The following is a 16494-nucleotide window of genomic DNA, read 5'->3' as shown; positions in this document are numbered from 1 at the left end:
AATAAGGAAAACGACGTGGCACTACACAAGCCACAACTTAATGTGGCAGTAAAACACATTGGACATCATTCCGCAGGACCCTCTTGCCACATATACACAGAAACGATAGAGCACCTGCGGAATGTGACCGATGATCTTGAGAGACGTTTGGATCAAGAGCGGCAGAGGGTTTCCACGTTAGAGTATGGAAAAGAGACCCTCACCATCTCAGCGGAACATGCAGCTGATTCCAAGAGCGTTGGCGGCTCGCATTCAATGGGAAGAATGAAAGCAGAACGCCCAACAGAGGAGCACAAGAACACTCATACAACAGAATATCCAACTCGACAGTCAGAACTTCCCCAATCAAGTACGGTGGAAGATGAGACCGATTCCACGTTCACAAGTGATAATGAGAAAGTAATGAGCGGAGCTGGCATGTTTACGTTTCCGCAACCTCCGGAGGAGTCACCTGCAACCGAACGCATCATGACTCATCGCCGGTATTCGTTTATATCTCGTCAGCCAATGCGAGATCCTGAAAGAACGTTCTCATTCTCGTCGCCTACGTCTTGTTCTTCTGATGAACCCACCGTCAATCTTCAACCGAGCCCTGTAACGGAGACGGAACGGCCTTCAAATTTGCTCATAGATCAAGCAACATTCCCCGAGCCGTCTCTTTTGCAGCCTGTGACAAGCAATTCCGCTTCGTCACCATCTACCTTACCTGAACCAGACCATGTGCATAAAAATTCAACCAGAGGATCGGACTCAATTCGCTGTAGACAGCCCAATTCGAGGGAGCCAGAACGCATAAACACCTCTTTGCCACATCATTCTGCTTTTCATGAGCCACCTGAAGAGCCGTCCTTATTAGAGGTCAAGGAGCAGATGCCATCGCTCGTGAATTCCATTTCTACTGAGCCAGAGATGGAGCTTCTCGAACCTTTCGACAAACCTGAATACAACCCCTCCAAGGAACCCGACATGGAGGGTCCTGAGTGCTGCGAAGTTCTGCTGGAACCAGTGGAGTCGTCGCCTTTCGGCGAAGAAAGATCACCCACCCATTTTCTCATAGAACGCATCGGCCGATTACTCGGCTTTCCAAGAACCAGATACTCAACAGGCTCAGGCAAGTGCAGTTCTGCGTCCTCGGAATCATCCTGTTGTGTAGATATCGTAGAGGATCATCCAGCAGTCTACAGTGCTGCTGAAAAACAGGTTAAATGTGGAGACGACGCTACTGGCGCTCATACAGACTTGGAGCTTCCAACTATGACTCAAGCAGAGCGTCCACCAACTGATCCTATAGAGTCATTCGAGTGTAACTCTGGATCTTCAACGACTACCGGAACCATACAGCACATAGCTGAACGCCGCCATATCCTACCGGGAGAGGCAATAACGGAGGAGAAGCTCAAGAGGACATCTAAGACTGGCCTGTCTTGCAATTCTGAATCTTCCGGGGTTCACAAGTCTCAAGGGAATGTAGAAGAACTCCCTAGTGCATATCCCAACTTGGAAACATCAGAAACAATGGCACCACCCGAACTCCTTCAAAACATACCCAAGGTACCTAAGAGACCTCGGAATCGCAGGAAGAAAAGTGCAGCCCTCGGGATTGTAGCTCCCTCTGTAGAAACAACCCAGAAGGATTTTGTAGTCGCGATCCCGCCTTCAATTCCTGTCAAGAAGCCCAAGGAGCTTACGAACTACCCCCCTGATCAGCAATATGTTCCGGCTCCGTCTTACCCTCAACGACCGACTCCAGTATGTACCAAGCCAGATAACCAGAAGCCACCACCGAGGTTGAAGTCTGTAAGTCCGATCAGAAAAAGACGATGGTTTGGATGGGGTCCGAAATCAAAAGAGCAAACTCGACCACTGAGAATACTTGTGCCACAGCCGCAGCATCGAGTACATGCACCTCCCCAACGTCGCCAAGATCGTCAACATGCCGAACCCTTTCGAAAGGCGGCACCAGGACGAACAGCAAAGTCACCTGGGGGAACGCTACAAAGACAAAAGGACCATCTCAGCCAACCTGAACATCAGTGTCATGACCGAGGATCCAGTCTTCTCCCCGTTCCAACAGAAGAACAATTTCCAAGTCGATTCCAGCTTTACTCTCAGCAAGGCATGTACTGCCAAACACTCAACCCAATCTTCGAAGGCCGCAGCGATAAGTCTCCTTGTCCCCAGTCCTCATCTTTTCAAAGAGACATCTACATCAGTACATGGGCACAACCTCCAGTTCGCGGAAACTCGGCACCGCCAGCAAATAACTACTTTCCAGCGCCCAGTATTGCACCGGTTTGGAAGATATGTCCACAAGGAAGAGCTGGGATTAGACCCAAGATTACCTCTTGTGACGAATCTCGCCAGCCGCCCCTTTCTCGCTATTCGTCGGAGCCCCCTTTCTATCAATCTCAGGCGCGGAAGACTCCTCGTCACCAGAAGGAGGGCCCTGTGTGCTCCAAAGCGGCTCCATCTCAACGTAGGACGCAGAATCACTCGAAATCCACTTGCACGTGCCGAGCTACGCAGGATGAGGAATACCACCGGTTTGTTCCCAAAGAAGGCTTGTCAGTCTCCAAAGTCGCCCACATATCACAGCGTGGACAATCAGACGGAAGAAGCGGGCGTAAAGCCGTTGATAAGGCTATTCCAGAAGTGCAAGAGCAAGGTCTGGGCATACAATCAAAGGCCAAATCACGACCAAATCACAGTCACACCAAGTCTACCATCTCAAAAGGCGGAAAAGGAAGCTCTACCTGCTCTACACTCGAAACCTCAAGCCATACGACATCTCCCAACCCAGATGAAAGGATCATCTCCTCGCACGTGGCTTCATACTCGCCTACCCGTCGTCAAAGTAACACCAGAATCCACCCATCACCAAAGTCAAGACCAAGTACCCATCATAATCACGTCACTACAACGCGATCTTCTCAATCCCCCACGACATTCTACTCGGCGCCCCAGAAACCCAGAACCGCGACGAGTGCAGGCGTGAAAAGGCAAAATCTTAACCACTCCACTGCCGCGCAAGTGAGAGCAGCAGCAGAGACCCGGCGGCCATACACCATAGACGAGACTGTAGGCCCAAACTCAAAATTAGCACATGCCTTGCCCTCATCCTCATGTTCATCGAGTACTATACACGTCCCGCATCCTTTTCCCCTTCTCTACTCTTCTTCTTCTTCTACTTCGCCGCCGATGTCTCAAAGACGACAACAAGAAGGATATATTCTGCCACGTCGTGTAGTAGATGAGCGGGTGCTCGCACATCGACATACGTCGGTCACACTGTACGAATCGAGTTCTAGTTTCAGTGATTGGAATGGTGGTCCGAAGGCTGTGGCTTTGGAGCAATCAGTGAGCTTTCGGTCGAGATAGGAGGGGGTGGAAGCTGAGAAAAGAAGTGATGGTGCGGGTAAGGGAGTAGGAAGTGGGGGCTCCGGGGTTAGGCGATAAGCTGTCTGTGATGGACTTGTTTGATGCTTGGATTAAGTAGCAAGGGAGTACGTATACGGTGCGGTTATATGGTGTACCTTCACCCTATATCATTAGTAGAACAAACACAGATTGCAGCAATGATGAATCGGATAACTATGTTCTCCACGTAATTTTCAAGATGGTGAGCAAAAGGTTTCAATTTTCAATTCCTAGATGATCCATACCAATACTATCAATATCTACCTCGCAGCATCCAAGCCCTGCAACCCCATAGCCTCCTTGACCGCATCTGTCTTCTCCGCCTCACCCTTCTCCTTGAGCGCAACCTTCTCCACTTGATCAAACGCCTTGAGCGCCTCACCATACTGCTCAAAAACACCCTTTCTATAGCCCTCACATATCTTCTTAACAAAACCCTCTTCATTCCACCTCGCCTCAAGGAAATCTTCAAACTTTTCTTGCGGCGTCGCACGCTGTACACCCCACGCGGCCTTGTATGCTGCACCAAGGGCACACGCGTTGCCCCCGATTTCCAGCTTGTAGACGCCGTCGGAGCCGCCGAGGACTTGGCCGGCAAGTTCGGCAATGGCTGGGTTTACGGCACCGCCGCCGACCATGTAGATTCTACGTGGTTGGGCGGGGAGGGAGCCTTGTGGTTCAACAAGAGATTGGGAGCGCAGTCTTAGGGAGAGGAATTGGGATTCGAGGATGGCGCGGGCGTCGGCTTGGGGGATGGGCCACGATTTGTCTTCTGTCTTTGCTTGGGCTGCCTCTGGTGCTACGGGAGATAGATTGTTGTCCTTTGCGAGGAAGCGCCATGTTCCTGCTTTGACGTTCGGTACAATTTCGGGGCGGGGGAAGAAGAGGCCCAGACGCATGGGATCCGAAGGCTGAGCTTGACCGAGAACGGGTGTTGTGAGGGCTGTTTCGTTGAACTCGTCCCAGGACTTGTCTGATGAGCCAGCTGCTTTGTTGATGGCATCACGGATGTGTTCTCGAGCGAGACCACCGTTCTTGTAGCACAGCATGAACATGTAGAGACCGGCTGTTGTGGGGTGGTTCATGAAGTGGTACGAGGGGTCTGGTCTGTACGCTGGTGTTGACATGAGGAAAGTAGTGGATGTACCGAGCGAGACGATTGCATCTGAAGCACGGAGAGGGAGTGCGAGGATGGTGGATGGATTGTCACCGGTAAACGCGATGACCTGGGCTGACGAAGGGAAGCCATAGCGCTTGCTGAAGTATGGCGAGACAGTACCGAAGCTGGAACCACCATCCTCAGGCACGTTGCCGAGCTTCTTTCTGAGGTCTTCAACGCCTTCGCTCCCTCCAGCTGCGAGTGCGAGGAGATCCTCATGCCAGCGACCGTTCTTGATATCCCACAGATTCGCGCCAGTTACATCGCTGATATCAATGGGGGCTAACTTGCCCAGGAATATGGAAGCCAAGAAGGATGATACGAGGGAGATGCGAGCGGTCGCCTTGTAGGCTTCAGGGTACTTGTCATGAAATCTTAGAATTTGGGGGCCACTAAACCTCTGTCATACAAGTTAGGATTTTCAAACTTGTCGGAGATGAAGGAACCCACGTGGTGAGCACTGCTTCCAGTAGCGAGCGCAAGATTCCTCGGTTGTTGTAGCGTCTTATCAAAAGCCTCACACTGCTTCTGCGTACTCGCGTCCTGCCAATTCGGGCTGAATGGGTGGCTGAATGCGCCTTTCCGTTCTCCCTTTGCACCACCCTCTAGCTGCTCGAGCAATGTTTTGCCCCCATCCAGACTAGCAAGCAGCGTCTCAGCATCCTTGCTCCAGAAAACAGTTCCATGCTGCATGCCAGCACCCGATATACCCTGAATCTTGGAGAAATCGGCACCCTGCTCCTTCAATCGCTGCAGGACGAGATCAATGGCCTCGAGCCACAACGCGACTGGCGCAAATACTTCGCCTTCATCTGGGTTAGTAAGGACACCTTTCTCAATGCCGTATTTAGATAGGTCGGCATCGAAGTCGACCTTTGCCTCGTGGATGAGCTTAAGATCTGAGCCGACAATGATTCCTACAATCCGGGGTCACGTCAGTCTGCTTAGTGGGGTAGCTTCGGCGGGGTAAATGCACACCTTTGAGCTGCTGGGTGCTCAGGTCGAAGCCCAAGAATTGGTCAGCCATGGTCAGTATGTATGTACGATGGTAGTGAGATCAGAAATGGTTTGGGTGTTAGAAAAGACTTGGACATGGCTAAATAAGCAATCACGTCGCGTGGTGTTGAGGACCCTTTCCACGATACGGCAGACTTACGCAAGACCCACATTGACGACCAACGTGCATCATAGCATTTTGCCGGCGGTGCCTGCAGATGACCGGGATCAGTCATTGGGTAACGGATAAATTCAAACCGAAGCATCGTGACTACAGCTACGATTTTCTTGGGTTCCACATCAGTCTAACGCTCATGACAACTAGGTAAGTAACGTTAGCGTGGGGGTAAGATCTAGAATCATGCGTCGGTCAGAATGTCTGTAAAAAAGCTCTTTGGATATCCAAGCTTCTGAGGTATGCCGCACATTCAAATCAACCAACTCCAGAACGCCCAGCTATGCTTGTCTACATGTACATGAGGATCACTTTCTACGCCTTGCACTCCCATTCATGTCTTCGTGCTTGTGATCGTGATCGTGGTCGTGGCTATGCTCGGCCTCTGATGTTGAGTTTGACGTTAATGTAGGATCGCCTGGGATGAACTCATCTAAGAAATCTGGCTCCTCGGCTGAGTTTGTGACGAACCGTACGCGAACCTTCTTCACACCGCGTACGTTGGCGCCAATGCGTTCTCGAACTAGATTCTCCACGTTGCGTGTCTGATCGATAGTCCATGTACCCTGCACACCAAGCTCCACATCCATCAGGTAGTTCTGGCCCGCCTTGACACCCTGAATAGCGCGGACATTCACCGGCTCCGCCAATGTGGTAATTTCTTCCAACGCCTTGGTCGCCGCTTTCCGCACGTTGTCCTTCATTTCCTGGTCGACGCCAACATCAGCCAGTTCTAGCAATGCTTGTTTGGTGTTGCCCCAGCCAGCTTGAACAACCATGAGAGAGATAACCAGACCTCCGACAGGATCTAGCCATTGTGCATTGTTCAGTACGTTGGAGCCGCCAATAAGGAGGAGAGCGACGAAGGCGGTGAGCGAGTCTACGCGGTGGTGGTAGGCGTTTGAGGCGAGGACAGTCGACTTGCGTTCTGTTGCAATCTTGAGTGCTGGAGCAATGGTTAGCGGGCCTTATTGGAAGCTTATGGAGGAGACTGCATACTCGCACGATACAGCCACTCCTTGATGACGATGGAGCCAGCAGCGAGCCATATGGCATTGATATTAGGGCCTAGATTCTCAATGCCATGGTGATGATGATGCGGTAGAATTCCCCAGTGTTCAGCTATCTCGGCGGCGTCGGGGAAGAATTGCTGGGCGAGTGCTATTAGAGCTGTCCAGCCCATGAGAAAGCCGCCGCCCAGCAGGATGCCACTGACACCCAGCGAGCCCAGGCTCTCAACCTTTCCATAACCGCTGGGAAATCGATCGGTAGGCGGCTTCATAGACCAACCTACGGTCGCGAGCGTCATGATGTCGCTGACAAGGTCGGTAAGACTGTGAATGGCATCGGCAACAAGTGCTATCACGTGTCAGTGTATTCCTCGTCGAAAGCATGTCCGACCTTCACCCACCCTGACTATTGAAAACATAACCCCCGAAGCCCTTACTAATGGCCATGCCCAAGTTGACATACAGGCCAATTCTGGTAATGCGCACGCCGGCATCGTTTTTATTCTTGGATAGCAGAAAAGTGTTATCATGGTGGTGATGGTGGGAATGGCCGGCATGGCCCCGCGTCTGAGTACTGCACGTCATGGTGGTAGGAGATAGCTGTGGTTTGCGGTGTACCGTTGCAGACCAGTTGAGAAGGGGCGCAGTGCGCGACGGGAGGTCGAGATATTGAGCGCCTTTACTCTTGGTTTGCGTGCAAAGAACACGTAGTCTCGGCCGGCAAGTGGGTGGAAAGTACGGGTAACGTGGTCTGACAGGATACGGTCGCACTGAGGCTCGGGTCGAGTATGGTGACAGAGCACTGTGCAGGCCTCCTGGGAGCGACGGCGCATCGACGCATCGCTGGCTAAAGACTCGCAGGCCATTTCCTTCTCTGCAGGCGGTACGCAGTAACATGGGACGTGGTGGCAGCGGATGTGCGTCCTGATGCGGGGAGCCCAAATGCGACTGCGGCTGCTTCTGTACTCTGGATAATTTGGAGCCTCTTCTGCGGTCGCTGTCGGCGTTCCTGGCCCATGATTGCGCCTTTTGCATCAACTACCGCAATTGTGGGGCAGCTTCTCTTGCCCCGGCTTCATCCCACCTTTCTTGAGTTGCATCACAGCCGTCACACAACGTCATTCACGTCATAGGCATTCGAACAGGTGTGTACTGGTATTAACTCGACTCGACATCAAAGTCCTACAGCATCGTCATTCTCACAGGGCCATGGGCTGGAGATTCTCCGCGTTTTAAACTCGCGAACAAGACGCGCCTATCGACTCCGGCAGCGCTAATCGCCCTTTCAATGTAGTCCGCCGCCATCGCCTCGCCTGCTAGCCAGGCTGGAAAGCTTCTACTGTACATCACAGCCTTGGCTTCGCATCATGCTCGCCGACAGGGTCTGAGCGCGCCAAAATCCAGTTGGCAACATCCTCTCTGAACTTCTCTTTATCAGGACTAGGCTCGTCATGTACTGGCCTTGTTAGCTTGTATCCTCGACTTTCCATGACAGTATACTCACGACGATGGTAGTACCCCGCGTACGTTTGGAATTCCTTGTCCTTGACTTGCAAGGCGTCAAACAGTCGCTTGGAGGCTGGGTAGCTGGTGATGCCGTCCTTGTCCCCGTGTCCTATCCAGATCCTGGTCACTCCGCCTTCCCCGGCATTGTCAGGTATGATAATTTTTCCGCTAGACAAGGCATTGGTCCGGTCGAGCAATCCCGCGAGCCCCTCAAGCGTGCCGGTATCGTGGCAGAGCGGGTCTTCATCGAATTGCTTGCACACATCTGCGTTTCGCGAGATGAGGCTTGGGTCCAGCTTGTTAGTCAGCTGTCGCTTTGCGAGTACTTTTCCCGCAACTCTGCCGAAGAAAACTGTGAATGAGGATGGCTTCGACTTTGGATCAAAGTCTACAAAGGGCGACTCCAGGATGTAGCCGCGAATGTGCTTGCGGACCTCGTCCGGTCCTTGGGCAGCATAGCAGAGCGTTTCTCCGCCACCCATGGAATGGCCCATTAAGAACAGGGGTACTGGACTTGGAACAACAGACTTGAGAAAGGAGGTAATGTCATCAAGAACCTGCGCCGTTGGACCCGTGTCCCCTCGTTCAGAGGGCTTTGTCACAGAGCGGCCCCATCCTCTGTCAATCATTAGTGAGAAGTAGCCAGAATAGGGCGCATACGTACCTCTGGTCGAACGTGTAGACCTCGATCCCTTTGGAAGCTAGTCCTGGGAAGAAATCGCCATAGGCGTTCACTTTGGCGTATTAGATATTTTGCTGCGTGCGAGCGGAGCAGTAATAGTCTCACCATGCTACATGTCATGTCAATGTTAAACGTGCCATGTATGCGTTTGAGAGGGGCTCGTACGTCTGAGAAGCCGTGGATGAAGACGAGTCGTGCTTTTGCTGGCCCATCCGTCTGCATGCCAGATTAACGCCGATCACTTTAATATTGGCTCCACCGTACCCTGAAAGTCTTCGTGTAGAGTTGTTTCCCATCGGGCAAAGCAAACTCGCCTTCTTCGACAGACATGGTGGGTAATTGATATGCAAAGTTGATTAGGTGCAAGGGGATAGCAGGTAGTGTATTTATTCTGGAATAAACCCCGAGAGCGACAGTGATGCCCAAGTAGGAGCTGAGGGGGATTGGCAGGTAGCATCTGGTGTTGCAGCTGAGCAGCTGAGTTGGCGTTCCAAGGCTGACCACCATGTCCGAAGCCAGCCGCGGCTCCCGGATGCGTCCTAGCGCTAACGCCTATCAGTCGTCTCTCGTGAGCAGATAGCATCCGACTCAACCACACGACATGGAAACATGTCGTCTGCAATGCCACTCCGCGTCATTAGGAGGCGCTTTATGGCAAAGGACGCGCGCCTATATTTAGAGGCCGAAATGCAGCCGTCTTGGGCGAAAGGCTGAGGTCCGGTTAGCCGTCAACGGCGGCGTCCAAGCTCCCGCCCGATGGGATCAGCGTGCATACTTACGCATTGGACCCCTCCACCTGGTGTGTCCCCACTCACATTTTCCTCGTGGTAAGATACTTTCTTCTTGCTATGAGCATTCTTACCCGTCGACTCTTGTCCCATCCACCCCCCTCAAGACTCTTCTCTCCGCCGAGAAGGATGCAGGGCAGCATGCCACAGGCCCGCTCTGCAAAAGCGATCCTAAGCCACCAAGAGCGCACCGCGACGGAGCCCCGAGACAACGACCTATACACTGCTACGCTTGCCAAAGTGACACATGTCAACGATCGGATCAAGCGCTATAAATTCCAAATAGATGAAAAGAACGGCTTCAACGTATGACGACCTCCATCTCGCTCGCGACATGCGCTGATGGACAAGTCAGTTCCTCCCCGGCCAATGGCTTGATGTCTTTGTGCCTGATGTAGAAAAGCCGGGCGGATTCACAATAACCTCATCGCCGTCAGAAGCGCTCCCGCGATCGGATCCTGACCACGTACCGTTCTTTGAGCTAGCCGTCCAAAAGGCTCCTGAGAACCCACCAGCAGCATGGTTATGGAAACCGGTCGAGGAGATACTGGGCAAGCAGGTCACGGTGCGCGTCGGCGGTAGTTTTGTGTGGCCGCCGCCCTGTCTCGACATGAAGAAGATCAAGCGCGCCATCTTCATCGCAGGCGGCGTTGGTATCAAGTATGTCACGCTCCACCACAGGATTGCGTGATCCGGCGACTAATGCTTTGCAGCCCTATGATGTCAATGATGACTTATATAAACCAGAACTACCCGAACCTCGAAGTACGCTTCTTGTATTCCACCAAAGTCCCCTCGCGCGAAACAGACCCGAGCGAAGTTCTCTTCCTCCAAGATGTGCTTGACCTGTTCCGCATACCGCGCTTCAAAACCACAAAGGATAGACTAGAGCTCTTCTTTACCGGCACATGGGATGGATCCGAGATGGGCACAAATGAGGGCGATCTGATACATCCGCTGATGTCGTTGACGCTGCCGCAAATCGATTCGGCTACCGAAGTACCAGTCTGTGCATGGACCCATAGGATTGACGATATCGCGCTGTCGAGCGCGGTTGGTAACAGGAAGGAGGCGCAATCCACGGTTTTCTATGTATGCGGGCCTCCAGACATGACGGACGACATGGTCAAGTTTATCAAGGAGCAAGATAACGTCATACCGCAGAGAGTGCTGTACGAGAAGTGGTGGTAATAGAGCGGATCAAAACAGCGGAGGCTTGGCCAGTCAATGAATACTAGTTTTTTTGCGTCTACTCATCGCGTCGTTGCCGCAAGCGCTCTCGTATATGTACGATGCTCACACCATAGCCCGATTTTACGCGCCCACAAAGGCCGCAAAAACTGCCGCTCCCGTCTCCACTGCGGACCGTGGACCACCAACGGTCGAGGTGCTGCATGCGCCTGACTGAGTTATACTGTGTTTGCAAATGTTTTTGCGGCACAGCAAGCGATCGTCTACGCCGTACGTCCTCCGCGAGAACACCCTCCAGTTCATCCGTCCTCTTACCATGTCGCTCTATATTGGATTACCCGATGCGTTGCTATTAACCCACATTTCGCGGTACTGGATGCAGGGATAAGCGCAAGGAACAAGCCGCCTAGCTCCCGCTTACTGCACCCTTCTGCAAGTGTGATTCGCCATCACACTTAACAAGTTGTGTGATCGCGCAGCATGCGTGTGCCACTCAGCGCCTGCAATGGCTTTTCGCCCCTCACTTCACCTGCTGGCGTCGGCTAGGATGGGGGCTTACACGGCTGTTAAGAGCGGCCAACGCCCCGGGTGCGCCTGAACTCGAGCACGAACGACGAACTGCGTACGGCATGGCTTTCTTCATATCGCGATCATGGCGGTTACCCAAGATCATATGGTTTCTCATGATGTTTGAGCTACCGTTTACCGTCGCTAATCTTGCGCTTTTCGGCATCGCATCGCCAAACCTCTATCGCACCATCTTGTGGCGGGTCGGAGGGGAAATGGGCTTCAATTCCGACCCGAGCACCATCCTGTACGCATATGCAAACTACCGGCCAGTCAATATACCCTTGGTATGGAGCAGCTTGTGAGTATTTTCCCCGTTAACGTTAGCAACATGGCGCATGGACATGTGCTGATACTCCACAGCGCAACACAGTACCACCTTGTCATTGGCGTCGTGTGCATGTTCTTCTGGCTAGTCAAGGCTACCCTTTGGCTCCTCAAGGTCTTCTTTCCCATCCTATCGCTGCTACTCCACATCGGTCTTACGTGCCTTTGGGCATATGGCATCCACATCCAGACGTCGCCCGACACCATCGACCCGCGGCGCCAGAACAAGGGTGCGCCCTGGTATCTCACCAAGAACTGCAATATCGTGGAAGACAAACACATAAAAAGTTACTGTATGCAAGCGAAGAGTAGCTTTGCAGTCAGCATCATCATGATGTATGTAGCTCTCTCCACACACACACACACACACACACACACACACACACACATGCGAACGGTGCTAACAAACCCCCACAGGTCTATTTACGCCGCGTTTGTGATTCTATCTATCTACTCTCTCATCCCCACTTCCGCACAAAGACAAGCCCACGCCGCCAAACAAGCCGAGAAGAAGGCCGAAAAGGAGAAATGGGCGTCGTCGCCATACGACAACGAGATGACAGCCGAGGAGCAATGGCAGCATATGTGGGAACTCCAACAACTACCGCGTACTCCAGGGACCATTGGTGGAATGAAGAGCCCTATGACGCCGCGCACACGAGCTTTCAGCGACCTGGGTGGCGAGGAGGCGGCACACGGGGGCTATTACAGTAATGTCCCAGCCGCAGGGAATGGGTGGTATGGTCCACCACACCATGGGGGCATCGCGGTGCAGACCGTTAGTCCAGTAATGGAGCAAGACGAATACCAGTACCATTACGGTCAGGAAGGAAAAGGAAAGGCGCCGGGTTGGAGTGGTAATGCATATTGATTGCGTCGTATCTAAATCGTCTTGCTTTTTGTTATGGGAACAGGCGTTTGAGCGTGTGACTTTTCGAGATACCAACTTGGGAACTAAGGGATTCACTCATTACTGGATCATGAGGAAACTGGGACATACCTACCAGGATATCTATATTATTATTGTATTACCTTTGTATTTGAGGAAATTCATGCCTGTGGTGCTATCCAGCCAGCTAATGCAATGTCCCACAATTTTGGCATGTGACTTCGTGCGAACGCGTAGTACGACACGCGACAGTTGACGTTAGTGGTAGCACTGGTGCTCCACATGTCAAACTTCGCACCCTCGACCATCGAGTTTCGCCCGCTACAAACGAAAACAGCTACCATGGCCAGAAATCACATCATATGTGTGGGCGCAGTATATATCGACACCATCCTGACGTAGGTATCTACATAATCACAATGTTCGCATAATGATTGACTTGGACATGACCAAGTGTGCCGCACTTTCCCATCGAAGATGAGAAGCTCCGCGCAAGAGGGCTTTCACGGAGAAGGGGTGGCAACACAGCGAACAGCCTCGAGGTACTATCGCAACTACAAAATCAAGATCCAACGATAACGACTAAAACATCTGGTGCTGCTGCCTTGCACCTGTTAGCCGTACTTCCAGATGAGCACTCTGCCTCCGCAAAGTTTATCTGCGAATCCATTCCGGGCGTGAATACCGCCGGTGTGAGCTTGTTTCGACACGGATACGAGGAAGCTGCATCGAGCTACATTATCCAAAGCCAAGAGACGCGGTCGAGAACCATTGTCAGTATCAACCAACTACCCGAGATGAAATTTGAAGAGTTCAAGCAGCGGATTGAAGCTTTTGCTTTGCCTCTGTCTGCAGAAGAAAAGGTATGGGTTCACTTCGAAGGCCGCATCCCAGAAGTCACGTACCCGTGTGCTGAGTTCCTGCGCGATGCCCTTACAAGATTCCGTATCAGTGTCGAATGTGAGAAGCCTGAGCGGAAGGATATAGCAAAGGTAGCCAGATTCGCAGATGTCGTCTTCTACTCGAAACTTTGGGCAGAGAAAAATGGATTTGGAGATGCAAAGACGTTTCTTGAGGCACAGCGAGAAGGCACAAAAGAAGGGGCGATACTATGCTGTACTTGGGGTTCTGGTGGTGCTACCGCTTTGCAAAAGGGGGCTCAAGAGACGTGGGCTAATGTAAAAGCGTGGCATGTATCTGGAGAAGAGCAGGCACAGGTTGTGGACACGATTGGTGCCGGCGATACATTCATTGCTGGTATTTTGTTCTCAGTCAATAACCATGATGAGTGGGACCTGTAGAAGAAACTAGAGTTCGCAAACGAGCTCGCGGGTCGCAAGGTCTTGCAGGAAGGGTTTAGTGATTTGGGAAGGAAAATGTGGGTAGCCAGATAATCATGACCGCACTGTGGATTCTGTCAGTATAGTTCTTGTTTCTTATAACAGTAGTTCTTTTGAGGTATTCGACCTTTGAAATTTGATCAATGGAACGCCGCTTTTCACCCTTTCTGACATCCCACCCCATACTCTTGGAAGTAACAGTTCTCTTATAACCAATTCATTCATGCCGAGCTCTCTATGAGAGAGCCGAAGCCTATGAGGATACATAGGCACCTGCTTCCCCTAGCATCGCTGTAGCTATAGTGGCTCTGCATTTGTCAAGGGCTTGTTATGAAATCTTCTAATCATGTTGTAAATACTAACTTATATGCTACAGTTTGGTGTTCGAGATTGCGTCGCGGCTGCCGGTGGTCTTTGCGAATCTGATCGTGTAATGACTATATGAATAGGACGGCTACTTACAGTACTACCGATTAGAAAATCAAAAATTGCTTAGAACATGTTTATGAAATCTAAGAATTGTGTTATTGATAAAAACACTTTTGCCACTTACAGTAGCTTTTGCCTTCTGTAGCTAACCGCCAGATTTGAAGAAAGACTGAATAATCAAAATCCACCCACACAAACATTCTACGTTGAAAAGACGCCAATGTGACGGACACTAAGAAATGTTCAACACGCCCATCAAACAACTCTTTCAATACGCTTCTTGGGGTCTCCGTGACACTTATGTTACTAGTACAACGGGCTTCGACTATCTGCGTAGTCTAAGATGAAATTGTAATTTCCTTCATCCTTTCTCATCGGCCGCATGCTCCCGTCCAAGTTCTTCTCCGGTATATACAACTCCACTCTGAGCTCGTTCACTCTTTCGAGCGCCGCTTTCCGTCGCTCCAAGGGCATATTCATCCATTCTTTTCTTGTGCTCAGTCGCCCATTCTCGGTCGAGCTAGGGCTGGAAGGTGTTGCAGTTGTCGCACGAGATTGTGGTGTATATTGGCGCTCTTTCGGGCTTCTTGGTGGTGTTGGAGGTCCTTCGGTTGAAAAAGGGTCGGTCGACTGGTTCGTTTTGAGATATTGGAAAGTGGGGGTTTTGCTCGCTGAGAAGACCCTTTTCCAGAGTTCTGGTCGACTCTGCTCTTTAAGTGATGTGGGACTGTTAGATGGTGCTGGTGATGGCGGACTTCTGGCGAAGGTCCGCGAGTAGTTGACAACCATGAGCAAAGATGTTAATGTATTAGGTGTGATGGATTTGTTGTTATGAAGCCACTCTGAGGGAGGTCAGGGGCTTTGTGGCGACGGCAATGTATAAATTATCCTTTGCTCATGAGAACTAGCCAAGATGAAGGCTTAATGCATAATTTAATTATAAATCGAAAGCAGTACGCTAAAAGACGGATAATACCCAAGGGTCGACGAGATAGAATAGTGGACTGTATGGTAGCGAAGACAAAATTACGTGGCAGAGAGTGCGAGACAAGGACGTTTTGAAAGGTCAGTCTGCACAGACAATTGGATATCTCAAACCGTGGTTGAGATACGGAGACATGACACTTGTTTGCTTATAAGAGAAAGTATAAAGCATGCTCCAATGAGCGCACCCGTTTTTATTGATTTCTCGTGGAAAAAGAAAAATTCCCGGAGGCAACTCCCGTAAAAGCAAATGTAAGATAGGCTAGAATTGTACTATCGGAACGTAGAAGAATGATCAACGGCACGAAGAAGAGGAAGTGAAAGCCAAATAATCGCAAAGCACAAGCATACCTTTCAATTCAATCGTCTATGAACTAAGAACGACAAACAACTCCAATAACATGACACAATCTAGAAATATCGTGTTTCACGCCCAAAAACTTAGGAGTATGAAACAGCGCAAGGACAACGTACTCACAAAGTGCCATCCTCATCGTCTTCCGTTTCAACTGCGAAGACTGCTACATCAATCCCGATGACATCGGAGTACGCTGGAGGCTCATCCGGAGTCTCCGTGTAGGCCGGCGGCGAATCGTCGGAATACGCTGGAAGATACTCGTCCAACAAAGCAATGGTTCTTTCGTAATACAAGGAATGATCGATGGCTATGTGTACTCCAAACTCGTAGTCATGCTCATTCGCCAAGCGAATGATGGAAATATGAACAAACACGAAGATCACTACCAAAGCGATGTCGAAAGGGGTGGTTGGAAAGAACACCATGGAGTTAGAGTTAGACATGGTTGTTTCGGCGGTGCTGTTGAAGCCTGAGTTGAGAACTGTGACTGCCTTGTGTGCTCGGAAATCGGTTGGTAGATGGATCTGCTGTTTTGTGGTAACAAATGAGAAGTAATATGTATTGATTTCGTGTGACATTGTGAAGGAGATACTGTGGTAACTTAGTGTGAAATTCTAGGGAGAGTGTCAACACGATGTTTATTGCCATGTTCACTGCATTGTGAAAAATGTCAACA

General features: G+C 51.0%; 9 protein-coding genes across 9 annotated transcripts; 4 read left to right on the top strand and 5 right to left on the bottom strand.

The window, feature by feature from the left end:
* Window positions 1–264: 264 nt before the first annotated feature.
* PtrM4_042270 (uncharacterized protein) lies at window positions 265–2995 on the top strand (the record flags this gene model as incomplete). Its single annotated transcript, XM_066104444.1, has 2 exons — window positions 265–1793; window positions 1885–2995. 2 exons carry the CDS (start codon window positions 265–267, stop codon window positions 2993–2995), a joined length of 2640 nt encoding a protein of 879 aa, XP_065959008.1.
* A 682-nt stretch (window positions 2996–3677) lies between these two features.
* PtrM4_042260 (XylB, Sugar (pentulose and hexulose) kinase) lies at window positions 3678–5603 on the bottom strand (the record flags this gene model as incomplete). The annotated part of the gene is made up of 3 exons (XM_001937456.1): window positions 3678–4976; window positions 5027–5493; window positions 5555–5603. 3 exons carry the CDS (start codon window positions 5601–5603, stop codon window positions 3678–3680), a joined length of 1815 nt encoding a protein of 604 aa, XP_001937491.1.
* Window positions 5604–6055: 452 nt separating this feature from the next.
* Window positions 6056–7204, bottom strand: PtrM4_042250 (MMT1, Co-Zn-Cd cation transporter; the record flags this gene model as incomplete). Its single annotated transcript, XM_001937457.2, has 3 exons — window positions 6056–6693; window positions 6747–7106; window positions 7159–7204. 3 exons carry the CDS (start codon window positions 7202–7204, stop codon window positions 6056–6058), a joined length of 1044 nt encoding a protein of 347 aa, XP_001937492.2.
* An 899-nt stretch (window positions 7205–8103) lies between these two features.
* PtrM4_042240 (uncharacterized protein) lies at window positions 8104–8757 on the bottom strand (the record flags this gene model as incomplete). The annotated part of the gene is made up of 2 exons (XM_066104443.1): window positions 8104–8213; window positions 8262–8757. 2 exons carry the CDS (start codon window positions 8755–8757, stop codon window positions 8104–8106), a joined length of 606 nt encoding a protein of 201 aa, XP_065959007.1.
* Window positions 8758–8994: 237 nt separating this feature from the next.
* Window positions 8995–9275, bottom strand: PtrM4_042230 (uncharacterized protein; the record flags this gene model as incomplete). Its single annotated transcript, XM_066104442.1, has 3 exons — window positions 8995–9054; window positions 9111–9161; window positions 9210–9275. 3 exons carry the CDS (start codon window positions 9273–9275, stop codon window positions 8995–8997), a joined length of 177 nt encoding a protein of 58 aa, XP_065959006.1.
* A 599-nt stretch (window positions 9276–9874) lies between these two features.
* PtrM4_042220 (oxidoreductase NAD-binding domain-containing protein 1) lies at window positions 9875–10924 on the top strand (the record flags this gene model as incomplete). The annotated part of the gene is made up of 3 exons (XM_001937459.1): window positions 9875–10039; window positions 10089–10393; window positions 10447–10924. The coding sequence occupies 3 exons, from the start codon at window positions 9875–9877 to the stop codon at window positions 10922–10924; spliced, it is 948 nt and encodes a 315-aa protein (XP_001937494.1).
* A 629-nt stretch (window positions 10925–11553) lies between these two features.
* On the top strand, window positions 11554–12689 carry PtrM4_042210 (uncharacterized protein; the record flags this gene model as incomplete). Its single annotated transcript, XM_001937460.2, has 3 exons — window positions 11554–11792; window positions 11855–12154; window positions 12236–12689. The coding sequence occupies 3 exons, from the start codon at window positions 11554–11556 to the stop codon at window positions 12687–12689; spliced, it is 993 nt and encodes a 330-aa protein (XP_001937495.1).
* Window positions 12690–13049: 360 nt separating this feature from the next.
* On the top strand, window positions 13050–14008 carry PtrM4_042200 (RbsK, Sugar kinase, ribokinase family; the record flags this gene model as incomplete). Its single annotated transcript, XM_001937461.2, has 2 exons — window positions 13050–13105; window positions 13162–14008. 2 exons carry the CDS (start codon window positions 13050–13052, stop codon window positions 14006–14008), a joined length of 903 nt encoding a protein of 300 aa, XP_001937496.2.
* Window positions 14009–15934: 1926 nt separating this feature from the next.
* Window positions 15935–16396, bottom strand: PtrM4_042190 (uncharacterized protein; the record flags this gene model as incomplete). Its single annotated transcript, XM_001942451.1, has 1 exon — window positions 15935–16396. The coding sequence occupies one exon, from the start codon at window positions 16394–16396 to the stop codon at window positions 15935–15937; it is 462 nt and encodes a 153-aa protein (XP_001942486.1).
* Between the last annotated feature and the right edge of the window lie 98 nt (window positions 16397–16494).

This window comes from Pyrenophora tritici-repentis, chromosome 10 (genome assembly GCF_003171515.1).
Source record: "Pyrenophora tritici-repentis strain M4 chromosome 10, whole genome shotgun sequence".
In the NCBI taxonomy this organism is placed as follows: Eukaryota; Fungi; Ascomycota; class Dothideomycetes; order Pleosporales; family Pleosporaceae; genus Pyrenophora; species Pyrenophora tritici-repentis.
The sequence above is the reverse complement of the archived record's forward strand: the minus strand, read 5'-3'. Positions and strand labels throughout refer to the sequence as shown.